The sequence below is a fragment of the Notamacropus eugenii genome, chromosome 5, assembly GCF_028372415.1.
Source record: "Notamacropus eugenii isolate mMacEug1 chromosome 5, mMacEug1.pri_v2, whole genome shotgun sequence".
NCBI lineage: Eukaryota > Metazoa > Chordata > Mammalia > Diprotodontia > Macropodidae > Notamacropus > Notamacropus eugenii.
In genome coordinates, this window is record NC_092876.1 from 231,963,655 (window position 1) to 231,983,308 (window position 19,654).

Genomic DNA, 19,654 nt, shown 5'->3' on the forward strand with positions numbered 1-19,654 from the left:
GAATAAACTGGGCATAGTCTCAGAAGGAAAACACTCAGATTATAGAGGGTTTCTTTGCTTTTTTTTATTTTGGAGACAATTGGGATTAAGTGACTTGCCCAGAGTCACACAGCTAGTAAGTATCTGAGGTCAAATTTGAACTCAGATCCTTCTGACTCCAGAGGAAGTTACTCTATCTACTGCATTACTTAGCTGCCCCTATTATGGAGGATTTCTCATAGAATATTGGCCTTTAGCTGAAACTTAAGGGAAGTTGGAGAAGCTACAGGTGGAGATGAGGAGGGAGAACATTCCAAGCACAGGGAATAGTCATGAAAATGCCTGGAGTTGGAGATAAAGCATTTGTATGTGAGGAATGGCAAGGAGATCATGGAGGAGAATAGGAAGGCTGGAAGAGAAGGGGACTGGTCATGAAAAGCAACATTTGGGTACCCAACTCTGTATCTGGGTAGTCAAGCACTTAGAATCCCAGACTACTACAAGAGAGAGCATCCTCTAAGATATCAAATCCAGCATTTTGCAAATGAGAACAATGAGACCCAAAGAGGGCAAGTTAGTATTACAGATCTGGAACTCAAGTCTAATGTTCTTTCCTTTCCCACAGGATTCCTGAAACATGTCAGATTAAACTGACATGCCTCCTGGCATGCCCCTTGGAATCCTATCCCTAAAGCAAGAGTGATATGGCTGGGTCTAACACAGAAGCTGGTTTACAAAACCAAAATCTGATAGCCAAAGAAGTGGCAAAAAATAATGTGAATGTTTTCTTTGCAAAATTCCTTTAAATTTGAAAAGTATGACTCAATACGTGGAGCTTCTGAGTGTGCCACTGCTGCCCGCCCTCCTTACTGTCTGTAATAGTGTGTGGCATTGGTTAGGAGAATTTAATCATAGGACTCCAACTTTCTACATGGTAACTCGTGCAAAAGCAATCTGTCAGAACCTGTCACTACGGATCAGAGCTAAATGTCACCCAGTAGGGTAGAGCTGTAGCTCAGTGGGGGTCCCTTTCTGATGCTCTGATGGTGATTGTTGTGAAAGGCAGAAGGGGGAGAGTCAGGCAATGGCTGTGTTTCCTCTTCTGAGGTGTTTATAATGTGTAATTTTTATCCCTGAAGAGAATGCTTTCCATGTTCTCCCAGTTAGTTGCCTATTTTTCCATAATTTTCATCATCATAACCATTTGGTACTTAAAAATTAGGTGAGTGTGACAGATTGGGTCAGCAAAATGCAGAAGCAACCAAACATGGTAGTCCAACCTTTGAAAAGCCCAAGAACATAAACTATGGAAGAAGCTCTCCCTATTTCACAAAAATAGCTGGGACTATTCAAAGGCAATATGGCATAAAATAAATCTAGATCTACATTTTATACCATATTCAACAATAATAGATATTTAAGTATAAATGATCATATTCTGAAAAAAATGAAAAGAACAAAGGAATAAAGTACCTCTCATCTGCGTTTATGGTCAGAATTTGTAAGTGAACGATGTTATTAAGGTGATTATGGTAATTAAATAGGCAACTTCAGGTCTATAAAGTTTTAAAAAAGTGTTTGCAAGAATAAAATCAGTGCATTTTGAATAAGAAAAAACTGTCAAAAGGGGGAAAACTTTGGATCACATATCCATTATAAAATACGAAATCCAGTATATGTAGAGAGTTAACACAAATATGTCAAAGAACCATTCCTCAATAGATAAGGGGTCAAAGTATATTAACAGTGTTCCAAAGAATAAATACTATCAGCCACCATCTGAGAATATGCTATAAATCACTAAAACAGTAAAATAAAACAACCCTGTGGCTTTTACTTACAGTAATCAAATTGAAAAAGATGATAAAATACAATGCTACAGGGTCTGTGAGAAGCGAGGTATATTAATATACTGTCAGTGGAACTTTGCATTGGTCAAGTCATTCTGGAAAATAAGAATTATGAAAAAAATCATACATCTTGGCCCAGCAATGCTACTAGTGGGTATATACCCTAATGTGGCCAAAGACAGAAAGAAGGGTCCCCAAATATTCATAGAATATTTTTGGATTGTTTTGTGGTAGCACAATCTTGAAAACTAAGTATGTGCAAAGACTGAATAAACGTAATGGATTACTATTGCAATGTAAGAAATGATGAATATGAGAAATTCAGAAAAGATTTGTGTGTACTGACACAGAACAAATCCCAAACCAGAAAAACAATATATACAATAACTATCGTAATGAAAATAAATGGAACACCAAAACCAGGTTAATTATGAGGATCAGTCTTGGTTGTGGAGAACAGATGATGAAACATACTTATCTCCTATTGTTAGGGAGGTGAGAGGGGTGGGGGAGGTAGGGGAAGGGCAGATGATAGAAATTGCATTCACTGTCAAAAGGGGTAGTTTTGTTGTCTCATCTTGCTTACCTGTTTTTCTTGGTTACAATGAAGTTTGAGGGATGGGAAGAGTATATATCAGAGTACGTATTGTGGTGCTAAAAGGAAAAAGTAGCATCAAGAGTTTTAAAACTTTTTTTAAGTTACTTTTGGGTAGTTATTAAGTATTGTTATTACCATTATGGTTATTCATAATAATTTGAGCTCTGATTATTGTTACCTTCTTGATTCTAACTCTAGAATATCTATTGCATCTATTCTCTTCTCTCTACTCATGTAGACATTTCTCTAAATCAGTTCCTCAGCCCCTTCTCACTTGGACTATTACAACAGCTTCCAAACCATCCCACATGCTGCCAAAATAATCTTTCTAGAGTGAAACCTCAATGATTTCTATTGCTTCGAGGATGAAATACCGACTCTTCATACTGACATTTGAAATCCTTTATAATTTGACTCTACCCAGTGGGGGAACCCCCCACATACCCACGTACTAATTTTGGAATCAGGGAAGCCTCTGTCACACTTACTATCTGTGTGACCTTGGGCAAATCATTCTGAGCTCTCAACCTCAGTTTCTTATTTTGTAAAATGCACTGGTTGTGCCAGATGGTCTCTGAGGTGCCTTCCAGCTCTAAATCCTTGATTCTCTGATCCTATACCTTTCCAAGCTGATTTCACAGTAATCACCTTCACAATTCTATCTTCTACTTCTCTACCTTTAATAGCATCTCCCAAGGGAAATCTTGACTGATTCTCCCGTTAATTGTTTTTTCCCCCTCCTTTCTCTACTGATCATGTATATACAACTCTTTTTGAATATCTTCTTTCCCAAGTAGAAGAGAAATACTTAACCAACACTTTTCCATTGCATTCAATAATCATTTATTGATGAGCATAAGCAAACAACCATGAAAACAATTGTAACAAGTAGGGAAATTCTATAAAGACCATAACAAGACAAAACAAGTCAATATATACATTAATACTTTCTGACTTTGATATGAAGGAAGGCAAAAACAAGCAAACAAAAAAACCAATGTTGGAAAATATGGTTCAGGATTGAGAAATGAAAGAATCCTAAGATGTATGGACTACTCGAAAGTCTTTTGCCTATATATCTTAAATAACTTTTTTAAGGAGCCAAAGAGAAGATCCCAGACTTGGTGTCCAATGTATACTGTCCTTTAAAAACATTTTAATATACAGAAAATGACTGGTTACCAGTTTGGAAGAAAAATTCATGACTTTGGCATAATTCTCAACTCTAGACTCAGAGATAAATTTATTATCAATCCACACATAGTTGCTTATAAAACAAGAAATCCAAATATGTAGTTTTCCTTGCATATTGAAAATCTCTGTTTAAGCCACATTTGACAGTGAAACAAAAATTCTGTTGAAAGGCAAAATAAAGATATAAAGTTTAATTTTAGGCTTTTGGATTAACTTAAAATAACTTATAAAAATACATATAATATGATATTATTAAATGTCAGGGCACCCTGGAGAATCATTTTCCTAAAACCATTCAGTCTTTTTTAGAGAAAGAAGTACTACTCTTAATTAGATTAATCCAGGGATAACACTGATCTTCTGATTATCACTTGCATTGATTTTCAGGGAGTTCAGGGTTTTTCTCTGAACTTTGATCAAGTTTCCTTTTAGAAAATGTTTGGACCTTTGATAAGGGGTTAGGAGTAGGAGTGGAGAAAGGAGATGTCTATGTAGGACATTGGTTCCTTGGAATTTGATTAAGTACTGATAGGATTTTTCTTCATTCATGTAAGTCCAAGGATTTCAGAATAAGCACACTGTCTCAATATTAATTTTTAATATTTTAAGAGAAATAGGCCTTAATAAATATGCTTCCATAATAATATGAGTAATTTCAGAATTAGCTTCCTAGGTATAATTAGATGATTGAGTAGTTAAAGCAAAGTTCAAAATAAAATGCCAATAGGGATGAAAAGGATAAAGAGAAAAGACATGCTTTTAACTTATACCATCCCCAACCCAAAATTTCATTCCTATGCTCCAGACATTCTCCCTGACTGTCCCCAGTGCCTGGAATGCTCTCCCTCTTCCACTCTGAATACTAACCCTGGTTTCCCTTAAGCCCCAACTAAAATCCCTACTCCTACGGAAAGCCTCCCCATTTCTTCTTAATTCCAGTGCTTTCCCTCTGTTAATTATTTGCTATTTACCCAGTAGGTAGTTTGCTTTGTATATATTAGTTTGCATGTTCTCTCTCCCATTAGATTGTAGGCTCCTCTAGGGCAGGGGCTGTTTTTTGCATCTCTGCATTTAGCACAGTGCCAGACACAGAGTAGATGCTTAGTAAATGTTTATGAAATTGAATAAATTGAGTTGTCAACCCCCAAAAATTGCAACTAGGTAAATATGAAGATATCGATTGTACCTAGCACCATTTCTTAGAGAAACTGCTGCAAAAGCATGACTGGGATGAAAAGACCAGAAGATGAGTTGGTTCTCCTTGACAATGGAAGGCCCCAACAACAAGGACAGCATTGATTTAGAAGATATTTGCAAAATGTTAAAAAGAAAAAAAACCTGAAGATTCTAAGCAAGGCTTTCTCACAGGATCAATGGAGGGAATATGGAAGTCTAGGAGACTTGTATAAGACAAGAGAAGTTAGATCATCTTGAGAACATCTGAAATGAAACTGGAGGTATTACAAATAGTCATGAAATGGATCAGATCTATTGCCATTTTATAGTGATATATAGTATTCTCATTAGCAACAATAATGGAACCATCCTTTGAATTTTACTACTTCAGTACCCAAAAAACTACATTTAGAAGTAGTAATTTCACGAAAGAAGATTGTTGGAAAGAGCTGAGACACCTGATCAAATATGTAGAAAAGAAATTAATTTTGGCAGCAATGCAATTTTTAAATTAATTTTTAAATATTCTGAACATAAATACTAAATAAAATGAACATTTCTTTATACAGAGTAGGTCTCGGTTTCCTTATCTGTGATGTTAGGGAGCTGAACTTGATCTTAAAGGTCCCTTTAAATTCTAAATCCCATAATTCCATGAGTCTATTTATCAATTTTCAAAATATCTAAGAATGAAAGATTCCAAAAGAATGGAAAATATTATTTCATTACTTCTAAAATATTACCAAAAATATAGTAACTACTGATTTGCAGACCTACTTTCTTCCCGCTATAAAATCTTTATGAGAATAGTCTGACCACACATCAAGGCCATGTCTGATGAAAACATTGAAGGAGAACAGGTGGTCTTTTGGAGAAGATTTTCTAAATCAGATTATCACCTTCCCAGTCACATCACTGTTGGAGTGATGCTTAAAATACACAAACCTGCTGTAATCTCTTGTTTGTTGATTTCCCCCAAACCTCCAAAATAAACCAAAGACCAATTGATTCAGCAGAATAAAATGTAGCCTTAAAGGCTCACCTAAAACAAAAATCTCTTATACATATATTAAGCTCATATAAATTTCTATAATAGTCACAAAAAACATACCTTTGTCCAATGATCCACTAAAAATTAACATCAAGTGAGGCATTAGACAGGAACACATATGTATGGAAGGTATTATCCATGTCTATCATGGATTATATTCTTTGCAGTTGTTAATTCATTTCAGTCATGTCTGACTCTTTTTGATCCTATTTGGAGTTTTCTTGGCAAAGACACTGGAGTGGTTTGCCATTTCCTTCTCCAGATCATTTGACAGATGAGGAAACTGAGGCAGACAGGATTAAATGACTTGTCGGGAGTCATACAGCTAGTAAGTGTCTGAAGCCAGATTTGAACTCAGATCTTTTTGATTCTAGGCCTGGCAATGCTCCATCTGCTGCATCACCTAGATGCCCTTTGCAGAGTTCCCCCCACCCGAAAAGAGCTATTTCCATATTTATTATAATAGTAATGATTCTAGCTGACATTTACATGATAGCTTAAATAGTGTTTTAAAGTTTGCAAAACTCTTTACTTGCATTATTCCTCTTGGGACTCACAGCAGCCCTGGAAGTAGGCTACAAAATGGCAAAATGCTTTGGAGAAATACTCCTTTTGAGGATGACACTTTATGTGTTGTACTGAGCTGAAGAACTCTCTAGGGGCTCCTCGATGAGATCCTTAGTTATTGAGTCATTTCTTACATCTCTAGTGGAAAAACAAAATGGATGAACAATGCATGTTGCCCAGAATTAAGCATGCACTTGAATAAGTAGCCCATTGAATTAAATTTGTCTGCCTATCTATATCTATATCTGTATCTATATCTATCTATTCATCTATATCATCTATCTATTTATCTATTCTTCTGTCTATTCCTTCTTCCCTCTAAGTACATATAAAAATATATACTACATAAATACACACACATACACAGAATTTAAGTCCAAGTTTCTATGAGACATCACCAGCAGTTGAGGGAAATCAGGAAAGGCTTCTTGTAGAAGATGGTGCCTAAATGTAACTTAATGAAGAGGGGGCCTCCATGAGTTGATGGTTAAGGCAGAAGTGAATTGCCAGCATGGTGAATGGCCTGTACAAAGGCACAGGGATGGAAGATGGAGAATGTCGTAAGTGAAGGACAGAGACAGGATCAGTTTGGCTAGAAGCTGGCAGCTTTAGTGTCCGCTGCTTTAACAAAGCCTTTCTCTCAAAGTACATTAAGATAAGACTTCAGGCCACTGTGTCTGCCTTCTGGACGGAATGCTTTCTTCTTGTGAGATATCTAGTTCACTGTATAAACACTGAAGCTTTGCTGCAAATTCACAGGCACGAAACCATGTATGCCAGAAGACCTTATCATGTGGAAGCTCCTGAAAAATATTCCCTGGATGATGATTTGGTTCATCTGGAGGTTCTAGATGAGGTACGGTGTCCTGGGAGAGAGAATCCTAATGCTTGTTGACATTATTTCCTATGAATTCATTTTTCATTCCTTCTTTTGAAGGCTTCCTTCTACAAAAGTCACATCAAAGTTAATTGTTTGTAGCCTTGGCATGAAGCTGAAGGAATAACTAGGCATTCTGATTATGATCTTATATTATGCATTCATTTATATTCTATGGAGTGATAAAGAAAAAAACCACTTTCAATAAATCCCGTTTTGTTGTAGACCTGAATGATGGATGACATCCACTGAAATTATTTTCTCTTTTATAAAATTTGCAACTTATCCCTGAAAATCAGGATATTGTTTCCTCCTCTTAAAGAAGAATCATATATTTAGGGGAAAATTGAGCTTAGCATGGTTTGAATTGTGGAATGAAAACTGTGATAAACCCTGTATATAATATGCATGTTTAATAGAGCTGTTAATTGCAAGAGACTACATCTTCTAGCTCTGGGGAACCTTAACTCTAATGCCTAAATCGCTGAAGTATGATAAAGAAGTGTTTGAATTCTCCATCCCCACAACATAGATTTGAGGTAGAATGCATGATGAAATGAAGCTCTTCCTTCATGTGTGCTTAATCAACAGGAATTTCCTATTAAATTAAATTCTAAGTGGAAAATTTTAATTAAGCACAGCAAGTTCCAAAGAAGGAAAGAAGGGAAAAAAAGGAGGAAGAGAGGAAGGGAGACAGGAGGGAGAAAAGAAGGAAGGAAAAAAGAAAGAGTGAAAAGGAAACTTCCTTGGTTATTTCAAAATCTCTCCAAAGCATATGCAGGCCTTTCAAATTCATTGTTAACTACCTTTCTTTTTTAGTGAATGTCTATTTGTTATAAGGGAAATAACTTTTGGATTTAATTTGGCAATTTTGTCTTTGAGAGAAAAATATTCACAATTCAATAAATCAAGCATTTAGTTAGACCTACTACAGGGTTCAAGATTCTGTGCTAGGCATTGAACATAGATAAAAGAAATAACCTGACATCAAGCAGCCTGTGTTTTGGGGCAGTTACAACCTGTATACCAATAAGTGTTTGGGAAAAATAGTGCTCTTGTTTTTTAAACAGCATAATAATATAATCACAGATTTATGAAAATAAGTTCAATACTTCTCATAGACTGTCTCTTCACCAGAAAACTATGTACTTAATTGTCCACTTAAAATATCTTACTCTTTTCAGGATACAATTATTCACCAACTGCAAAAACGCTACTCAGACTTACAGATTTATACATATGTTGGAGACATCTTAATAGCCCTAAACCCCTTTCAAAATCTCAGCATATACTCCCCACAGGTAAGAGATACCTCAAGGTCTGCGTCAGTCCTTTAGGCTGTTGAAAAATCAACAGAGAAAATCTGGTAGGAAGAAAAAGTACAGCTTTTATTTATTGCTTCTTAAAGAATGCATACTGCGAATTGTAGCTGTTGCTTCTTAAACTGGATCTCTGCATGCTAAGAGTCATGGTGACCTTTAAAACAGTTATTTTAATAAATGACTAGATCTTTTCCAAATGTGGGAGAGGTGAAGGGAAAAGATATTTTTTTCATTAATGAATATTTACTCGAAAATTTTAAACAAAATTAGACAGATTATAGGGACTAATCTAAGAAATCATTCCTTATGACTAAGTGAAACTTATGCCATGGTGCAAGGATGGTCAACGTTAGGAAAACAATCAACACAATTAATCATTAAAAAATGAAACATCTCAAACTACACAATAGAAAAAGAATGTTTTTGACAAAGGACAGTACAAGGCCAGGCACACACATCCCTGGGCCTCCCAACTAGGGAGTAAAGGTCTTCCACCAAACTGCCATAGACTCTTAAGGTCTGGCTGTGCAATCAGGGAGAAAAGTATTTATTAAGCACCTACTATGTGCCAGGAACGTGCTAAGTACTTTACAAATGTAATTTCATTATTTCCATTTTGTAACTAAGAAAACTGAGGCAAATGGAGGTTAAGTGAATTGCCTAGGGTCACACAGCTAGAAAATGTCTATCAGGATTCAAACTCAACGTCTTCCTAACTCTAAGCCCCACACTGCCTCAGGCAACAAGGTGTGGATTATTAAGTTTCACGATTTTGATAAAGATGTATTGTCATAGAGAATTGTAGATTTAGTGAGAGTGAGATCTAGCCCGATTCCCTCATTTTCTGAGGTTTTGGAGGTTAGGTGGTTTGCCCAAGGTCATGCAGTCAGTATCAGAGGCCAGATCTGAACCCTTGCCCTCTGACTCTCAGAGTCAGTGCTCATGCCTCTTTATAACATACTTTTTCCTTCTGCAGTTTTCCAAACTGTATCATGGTGTGAAACGGTCCTCAAATCCCCCCCACATATTTGCCTCAGCAGATGCTGCTTACCAAGGCATGGTAACTTTCAGCAAAGACCAGGTAAGACTTCATATGTCCTTACTCTTAGTGCTGTCGACAGGAACACATTGGTCTGCCCTGCTTCTTTCTGTTCAGCCTTTACTTTGCCACTTGCCCATTGTCCAGAGAGCCTTCCATCCTAGTTGGGGGCAGAACACAGCAAACAAAGCTGTCACCCAATCAAATCCAGCAGTACCGGAAAGGTGATAGGAGCAGAGAACATGAAAGTACTTCTTAGGAAATATGAAGCCTTAACACAAAGAACATTCATTTCCCTTGGCACAGTATATACCATGTCTAAATAGGAATATAATGAGGACACAGAACAAGACAAATCCAATTAAATTAAGATGATTACAATAAGAATATGATAAACCACTATATAAACTGAATTATTCCTTTTTTAGAATCTTAGGATTGTTGTGATGCGGCCTTTTCTTACATGGTTAACAGTGACCACTCCTATTAATGTGGCTGCTGATAAATGATTATGAAATTGGAAAAGTGCAGTATTAACCTTCACCTATTGGCTGGTTAAGAACAGACAGACCATCTATTTTAATTTTATGGGCTTTCCATTTCCAGTGGTGACACATTCAACGTCACAGCTGCGAAAAAGTCAACCTCTGACCACCCTTGACTTTACTTTCTGTTGCCCTAAGAGCTGAGTTTGAAGCTGTGACGTTAGAATGTGATGGATTCCTGTACTTCTTTTTTAAAGGGAAGAATAATTTTTCCTGTGTTTGAGGTCAGACTAAAGGATAGCTAGCTTATTTAAGATTTCCAGGTTTGCTGAGCAGCAGGATGAGGCTGTGTCCAGGGAAACGACACTGTGCAACACTCGTGTTCAGTTAGTGTTAGAGACAGCAAGGCACCCTTGGCCAGATTCTTACCACATGTGAAATGCTCAGAAATTTCAAAGGGGGAAGGATGGGGAGAATTTCTAAGTGGAGAAATTGTCCAAGGATGTAAAATCATATTCTTATTAGAGATTAATCCATTTCCTTAATCTTCTAGAGCAGTGGTGTCCAATTCAAATAGAAATGGAGGACAATTAAGCTGAACAGCTACATAGCACAGTACTCTATGCAGAGAATGGGGTTTGGAGTCAGAAAACTGAAGTTCAAATCCAGCCTCAGACACTTACTGGCTGTGGGACCCTGGGCAGGTCACTTAACCTCTGTTTTTCTCAGTTTCTTCATCTGTAAAATGGGGCACTGAAGTTGTGGAATTAAAATGTGATGTAACCTTGTATTTTTTAAAAGTGAGACTAGCACCTACCTCCCAGGATTTTTTTGAGAATCAAATGAGATAAGACTTGTAAAGTGCTTGGCACAATGCCTGGCACATACTATATAAATGTTAGTTATTATAATGATTATTGTTACATAAAGATTCCTTTGTGGATAACAATCTGTGGGTATTCAATATGTGGGTGACATATTGACTTAGATTCAATATGTGGGTAACATGTTGACTTAGAAAACATATGAACAGTATCTATGTTCCATTGTATTTTAGTTTGTTTTGCTAAATATTTCTCAGTTGCATTTTAATCTGATTCTAGCCACATTGACTGACTGCATGTTTAACACCTCTTCTCTAAAGCATTTCATTACTCAACTGAGCCTAGCTTAGCTCCTTGTCCTTGAGATGTCTTCCTACTCTTATATGTCTCCTCTGCTTTGATTTTTTTTTGTCATTTAGAGTTTTTGGAATTATAATTTGCATAGTGGATTAAAGAAAATAGATGTGTGCTATTTATCAATTAATGTTGACTTAAAATCATAGTTGAACATCCACATTTGTTGATTATACTCTGAGTTTTCTATTTGATCTGTTTATTGTCTCAGTGCATTATCATCAGTGGAGAGAGTGGTTCTGGGAAGACAGAAAGTGCTCATCTGATTGTCCAGCATTTGACCTTCCTGGGAAAGGTATTTACCAGCCATGTAACACAGTGATAAGAAGGTATTGCAGATCAAGTATTTTGCAAAGAAAGAAACATACAATACTTATTCCTACTCATGGAAAAAAAAAATCAACTTTGTTGATCAATTCTTCTGTTAATGTTTCATCTTTGGCTAACCACCTTCTCCCATGTAGCAGAGAAAACAAGAGACCCATGAACTTTGTTACATCCAATTAAATTTTTCAAATTTTTAATAAAAACATCAGGAAGTAAAAATGGCATAAGTATCAGGACAGCCTATGGGGTAATGCCTTAAGGATGACTTAAGCATGGAAAAATAAAGTATTTGAAGGAATGTTGAAGGAATAGAAATTTTTCATCTTGGCTTCGAGATGGTGGAAGGAGTCCTTAAAAATAATGGTCTTCAGATAGCTGAAGGTTTAATATAATATGTAGCCAGCTGCACTCACAAGAAGAAAGAGATTTAACCTGCCATAATGAGAATTTAGGTTAAATCTGAGGAAGAATTTCATAATGGTAAAAGATTTATTAAACACTAGGTTACAGAGGAAGGTTTTCCCCAGTATTTGGCGATTTTTATCTGCTGGGATTGTTACCTTCTAGCCCTACAATTCTATGAAAAACAGTGCTCTCTGCTTGTAGATCTTGGTCTTGAAAGTCACGCTCTACAACTAGCTGCTAGTAACACATTTGGAGCCTCCTTCCCACATCAAAAGGAGAATTTAAGTGCACAGGAAGTGTGAATGAACAAAGCAAGTGTGTTCATTCTGGAAGTTCTTCATACTCTTTCTCTCTTGTGTGCAGGCCAACAACAGGGCTCTGAGAGAGAAAATACTCCAGGTAAACCCCTTAGTGGAAGCATTTGGCAATGCCTGCACTGCCATCAATGACAACTCAAGTCGTTTTGGGAAGTATCTGGAAATGATGTTCACACCCACAGGAGCTGTCATGGGGGCAAAAATTTCTGAATACCTCTTGGAAAAGTCCAGAGTTATAAAACAAGCTGTGTAGGTACACTGTTTGATCTTTTTAAATCCTTGTTTATATAAAATTATATAAAGCATGACATCATGGCTACAATGCTGGATTTGGAAGTCAATCAGACTTGGGTTCAGATCCCACCTGGCATGTATGCTAACTGTGTGACCATGGACAAGTGATTTAACTTCTAACTCCCAAATTAGGATTACAAATTATATAAAGATTGTGATTTGTGTTGGTAGAAGAAGACTGGCAAAAACAAAGTCCCTTGGCCTGTTGAATATGAACATAAACTTTGGATTTTTTTGATGGTTCCATTATCATACATATTACAGTCACATGTTTTTTTGTTTGTTTTTTCATGGTTCCATTATCACATGTATTATAGCCTCTGTGGCTAAAGAAGAGCAGTCAGTAGTTTTCTTTCCTAGGCTAGATACCAGTAGCACTTCCTTGTCCAACATTTATTCAGAACAACATACAAAGTTGTATTTCCAAATGGATCTTGCCTAGTAGATTAGCACAGCCATGTACATAATAATCAAAACATTAAATGTTACATTCCCATTTTATCAGCAAAATTCACCCTGGGTTCACTGATTCACCAATGTTACCAGTTGCTTCCTTCTAAAAATTTCAGTCTTTACTTTGGATTCTGCAAGTCAACTACTTATATCATATATAAAGAGTTCCCCCCAGGAGCATAGAGTACCATGAAAATCAAACAAAAAGGAAGTAAGGAACAGTACAGATATGCTTCTTTAGTATCTCTCACTTAATGCATTCTAGGTCCAGTGCCCCTAGTCTTGCCAGATACTTTTCTTCCTCTGCCATACAGGGTAATAGGAAAGCTTGGGGATTCACCCAGACCAAAGGAGAGCCCCAGTTTTCTCCATTCAAATATAAATGTAATATATTTTTAATATTTTTAAAAGTACTCTCAAACTGGTAGGAATTGTTATGTTTCTGAAGGTATATATGTATAGCAGAGAAATACTGATCTACTCTAATGACCTAAAGAAACCTGGACCAGGATTGATTGGTGTTATTGAGGATTGTCATGGAACAATATATTTATCCAGAAGGGTCCTTAGAGATCACTTCAGCCCTCCACTCTTATTTTGTGGATGAGTAAGTTGAATACCAGAGAAAAGCAAGATGACATAGTTCAGTAGTTCTCAAATTTTTTGGTCTCAGTTTCCCATTGTGCTCTTAAGAATAATTGAGTAACCTTTTATACTCAGTTTTTAAAAGCTTTTATGTTGGTTATATCTATGAATATTACTGATATTTATTAATATAAATCCCATATTTTTATTTAAAAATTATATTTTCCAAAACAGAAGAAAAAATTTAGTGACAAGATACTGTGTGAGAGCTATTTAACCTCTGGAAGCCAATTTCCTCATCTGTAAAATGGGGACAGTGATCTAGCGTCTAGTTCATAGGGTTGTTATGAGGTTCATAAGCAAAGTGATGTTGATAGAATGCTCTGCAAACTTTAAAGTACTTTATAAATGAGAATCATTGTTATTGCCCAAAGTCTTGCAGATCGTAATTTTTAAAGCCAAAATTTGAACCACGATCTTCTGACTCTTAAGTCAGAGCTTTCTCCGCTGGAGGCAGTGAGGACTCAGAACCAAAATTATCCTGAGAAAAGTAGTATGAAGTAGGAAACTTTGAACTTAGAGAAACAGAAGAAGAAAGGATGAAAAGCACACCGGCTCATAGGTTTAAAGCTATGAGAAACCTCAGAGCAGGGGTTCTTAACCTGGGGCCATGGATACAGTACATCTGTGGACTTGAACAGGAAAAAAATGTCCATTATTATATTCATTAATGTTTTGTTTCTTTTGTAATCTGATGTATTTTGTTTTATGCATTTAAAAACATTATTTTGAGAAAAAATCCTTAGCCTTAATTAATCTGCCAAAGAGGACCATGACATACAAAAAATTAAAAACTCTGCCTTAAGGGTCATGTAGTCCCTCCCTCTCATTTCAAAAAAGAGGAAATAGGGCAGAGAGGCATGGTGGTATGCCTAACATCCCACAGAGCTTAAGTGGCAGAGTTGGGATTCACATCCATGTCCTCCCGCTCTGACTTGAGTGTTCAATCTACCATACCATACTGCTTCTCAAGAAGAAACTCATGATAGCTGGTGCTACGATGGTGAGTCTAGTACATAGAGGGAGGATTCAGACATAAGAGTCCATTTGATTAACTTCAAAACAAAAGGAAGGATAGAATAGACCTGGAAGGAAAGAACAGGAACAGATGAGGACTAGGAGGAAAGAGATACTGGCAGATAGGATTTTCTAGATTAAGAGCCAGTCTCTTTGTAAGGAAAATGATTATGTCAGGGTATTTTTAAAAACCAGGAACCAAAGAGGTAGACCTGGCACTCTAAAGAGAAAGTGCCCTTGTCTTCTTGAGACTAGAAAAATGTTGAAAGAAAGTAGACTGACCCAAGACTATACTATAGAGTGGTGGCCTAAGTAGCAGTGGGTACAGGCAGAGCCTGGGTAGACTCTGCTGAGGATAAGTTTAATTTGGTAGGGTCACAGCGTTGGGTTTCACCTCCTTGCATAGGGAACCGATGTGCAAGTACAGAAATATGCTTTGAAAAGAATTCTTGAATATTACTTTAACAATATTCCATTTTTTTCCAGAGGAGAGAAAAATTTTCACATTTTTTACTATATTTATGCTGGTCTTTATCACCAAAAGAAAATTTCTGAGTACAGTTTGCCAGAGAAAAAGCCTCCTAGGTAACTATATTATGATTCTTGTATTTTAATGAAAACGTGATTAGCAATGAGCAGACACTTAAATGCTGAGTGAATGCTTTCCTGATTGAAACTATGAAGTCTGTTCAGCTGAGAGTTTAGGTGTAGGTGTTTAATCCAATATTCCTTTTAAAAAATCACCAAAAAAGTAGGTGGGAACCTTGTGTCCGTGAAACTGGGCAATGGCTACAGTTCACAGTCTGGATTTTCTATGAAGGGATTAAATTTTTCAACTGTACCCAAATTAACCAGCTACAGCATAATTAGTTCCACTTGGCAGTTACAGCCTCTTAGACAAATGCACCTGCAAGAAAATGGGTCAAGGCATACATGGCATTTGGGGTGCAACTTTTTAGACAAAAGCTAATACTGTGTGGTGACATTCCTTTTCATTTAGGTACATAGATAATGAGACAGGAAGAGTGATGGAAGATATTATTGCTAAAGAGTCATATGGAAAACAATTTGAAGAAATTCAGCACTGCTTTAAGATTATAGGGTTCACTGATGAGGTAAGTCTCTGCTAACAGGTAACTTCGCAAATAGCAGAAGGCTGTATTTCTGTAGAACAGCCTCTCCAAATGGCATGCTACACTTTGGGAGCTTGGAATAAGTTAAGAGAACCCTCAGATTTCGCATTCTTTGAGAGTCCTTGGTTTCCTTCAAGACTTCGCTTGAGTTCTACCTTCTACATCAAGCCTCTCTCTATCCATCCAGCTACTAGTGCCTTTCTTGTCCCACCCAGCTATCTTATATTTATTTTGTGTCTATATGTATATCTTCATCTCTCCTGTTAGAATGTAACTTAAGAATATTCTAATGTTTCTCAAATGCAGGAAATGCTTCACTTTTGTCTTAGTGTCCTTAGGGCCCATTATCATTCCTGGCATGTGGTAGACATGTAATGCTTGTTGATTGACAGAGGGTATCTTGAAAATATGGAATAGGATTGTATCATTTTAGACTTAGAACTTGAAGGGACCTTAGAGGCCACCAATTGAGGCCACCAATTTTATTTTACAGATGAGAAAAATACCATATGGATAAAGAAAGAGCTGGGGGAATTTTGGAACATAGTAAAGGCAATTAATACCATTTCCACATGAAAAAATTAATTGACACATGTAATGTGTCCTTTTCACCACCCTCCTTTTTCATGGGACCTCTACTCATATTCTATGAAACAGCTTTTGGGGGCAACTAGGTGGTGCAGTGAATAGAGCACTGACCTGTAGTTAGGAGGACCTGAGTTCAAATCCAGCCTAAGAAGCTTGACACTTACTAGTTATGTGACCTTAGGCAGGTCACTTAACAGCAATTGCCTTGTCTTTCTACTTCAAAAAGCAAAAATGTTTGCTTAAACAAACAAAACACAAACCCAAACACCTTTTGGGAAATGCTATTGGAGTTCTGGGACAAATATGAGCCAGGATGATGGTAGTACTGGGACACCTTGGTCCTAGGGAAGCATTAAAGGCCACTTAGGGGAAGGGGCATGACAGGGAGGAAGAAGCAGAATAGGAAGGGAAGTGGGCCATACAGTAGCTTCACTTTAACAAAGTGTTATTGTTGCCTGGGTGCTAAGCTCTGTTGTTTCAAGTTTTGAAAGAAACAGAAATGCTAGCAATATTCCCCAAACTACAGTACCTGCCCTATTTAAAGCTGTGTTCTGTTTTAGTTGGCTTAGAGATTGTTACCCACTTGTGACACAATGAGCTCATTACTTTATGAATCCTATAGGGATTCGGTTATGAGCACCAGAGGTCTCTGTATTTTGGAATTCTCATTAATGCAGGCAAGCTGCAATGGCAAACTTTGAAAGAACCCCATTTTCATTAAATTATGTTATCTTTCCCCATATTTGTGACTGTTGTAGCCATTAAATTGAATCAGTTACAAGAGTGCTTTGTGGTCTAGTTTATACTCAGGGATGTTTATAGAAGTAACTTCTTGGGCACCAAGATAAATTCATTTATGCCCCTTAAACTTGTGCATAGTAACTTAATTCTGAGACAGTATATAGCCATCCATTTTTTACCGTATCTGTGAATGTTGTACTCTTCTTATCGTATAAGATACAGACTGTCTCTATTAAATATATGCTAGAGGTGACAGAAAATATTTATAACCCTGGGCAAAAATATTATTCTGTGATATATTCATGTCGCAGTTTCTGGGCTTCATGCCATAGTTTTTGCAAACTATATATGTTCTCTTGCTTTTCCAACAAAGGAAATGAGAGATTAAGCACTGGGAGGGAGTGGTACATCTGAAGGGATGAGATTGCCAGATACCCCAGTTACCCTGGGACAGTCACTCTCTGCGAAAGACTGCTCTAATCCAGTGAGTTTGGCTGGGACTTTACTCCCGTGTGGTTGAATTTAATCATAATAATACCTTTCCTCTTTCTAGCCAGCTGTTAATTTACACTGTCAGCCTCCCACAGACTTTAAACTGACTGACAGTGGAAATTCCCAAAGGTTAGGTAAAAATAGAAATATCTTTCCCTTGACTCTTTAGAAGGGAACAATTAAACACATTCAGGCATCTGTTAAAAGAGCTTTATGTTTATTAATTTATAATGCTGCTTTTTGTTAATAATTATGAGAAAGAGTCTAAGAACAATTACAATGGCAAGAATATAGTTTCAAATAGTCTTGTGCGATAGGTTTAACATTTCCTTAAAGGGAGGTTTCTCCAGTCTGGGGGGAAAGATCTGTGGAGTCCTACAAAAAGAACAGCTCCATCTCTTAGAGGAGGTGCACAGTGAGCCTAACCAAGATTAGAAACTGACTGGAGCTGGTCATGTTGGTGCATATTTATAATACCTGCTACTGGAAGAAGCAGAGGCTGGTGGATCCCTTGAACTTGGGAGTTCTGAGCTGCAGTAAGACCAAGTCAATAGGGTATCTGTATTAAATCTAGCACTAATATGGTGAGTAGAGGGTCACCAGGCTGCATAAGGGAGGACAACTGACAAGTAGTGGGATTAGTCCAATGAGAAGCTGCGATTCCTGCCTGGGCAAGATAGAAAGAAAAAAAAAGAAAGAAAAGAAATTAGCTGGAAACAAAAGTCGAGTGCTTCTTTAGTTGTCATAATGTTACAAAAATGCAAAATAGAAAAGAAATAATAAATTGCTAGATTTAGCAAAATGGCAAAAAAAAATGCTTTTACTTCAATTACTACTGAGTACATTATGAAGAATGGCAGTGTGTGTGTGTGTGTGTGTGTGTGTGTGTGTGTATGTGTGTATCTTGATTGTTACCCATGTTAAATGCTAGGATACACCTTATTTTGATCCACAGTGGGAAGGAAGGCATCATGTTTGTTTTGGTTGTTCGCTTGTTTTTGTTTTTCACAAATGACCTTATTTTTCTAACCCCAGGTCCTGAGGATTCATGTACTCACACACACAGACAGGTCTACTATACTGAGTGGTTATTTTACCTGAAGTCATGTCTATAAATAGGAATAAACCAGGTGCATTTAGATTCAGAAAGATTCAGGTCAAGCTTCTTTCTTAGTCCTTCTCCTTTCCCCCACTACTTACTGTATCAAACAGCTCAGCTGACTAAACTTTGCACTTTTTAACGAATAGTTCTGGCATCTTATAGAGATAAAATAATGAGTCAATTTAAAAATTCTGTCACATTATTTGGCTGTTACTATTTAAATCATCTTAACTAAATGGAAGTCCCTGCTCTTTTCTGTAATACCCAGTAGTCCTTTCAAGCATTCTTTCCCTCTGCCTCCTCACTTTATTACCACGTCCTTACAATAGTATTTTTGTCTATTTTTGGGGGAGGGGGACAGTGGTGTCTAAAGTTGAGATTTCATTAATGTGAGGAACTCCCATTGCATAGAAATTTCTTCAATGTAGATTAGTAAGTCATCATCAAATGAGACAGTATTTTTAAAGTGCTTAGCATGATGCCAGGCACATAGTAGGTGCTTAATAAATGTTTGTCTCCTTCCCCTCATCTGTACCTTTTTCGGGCCACTCAAAGGTTAGGTGAATTGCTTGTGGTAATACATCCATATCTTCCTGACTCCAAGGCTGGCCCTTTATCGCTACACTAACCAAAATTTTAAAAATCAAATCTTGATGTATTCTAGACACCTACTAGTTATGTCATCTCAGGCAACTCATACAGCCTGTTTGCTTCTAACTTGTCCTCATCTATAAAATGAGATTAATATCATACCTACCTTATGATTTGTTGTCAAGATAAAATTAGATAATACATAGAAAGTATTTTATTGCCCATAAGGTTCT

The 19,654-nt window shown here is 36.9% G+C and overlaps 1 protein-coding gene across 1 annotated transcript in view; it reads left to right on the forward strand.

The window, feature by feature from the left end:
- MYO3B (myosin IIIB) overlaps positions 1-19,654 on the forward strand; it is a 630,862-nt gene that overhangs the window by 238,045 nt on the left and 373,163 nt on the right. The window contains exons 10-16 of the mRNA XM_072615711.1: positions 7,175-7,271; positions 8,477-8,593; positions 9,591-9,695; positions 11,528-11,611; positions 12,412-12,614; positions 15,261-15,359; positions 15,775-15,889. Of these exons, the coding sequence (XP_072471812.1) occupies positions 7,175-7,271; positions 8,477-8,593; positions 9,591-9,695; positions 11,528-11,611; positions 12,412-12,614; positions 15,261-15,359; positions 15,775-15,889 (820 nt within the window). The remainder of the gene's footprint in view (positions 1-7,174; positions 7,272-8,476; positions 8,594-9,590; positions 9,696-11,527; positions 11,612-12,411; positions 12,615-15,260; positions 15,360-15,774; positions 15,890-19,654) is intronic.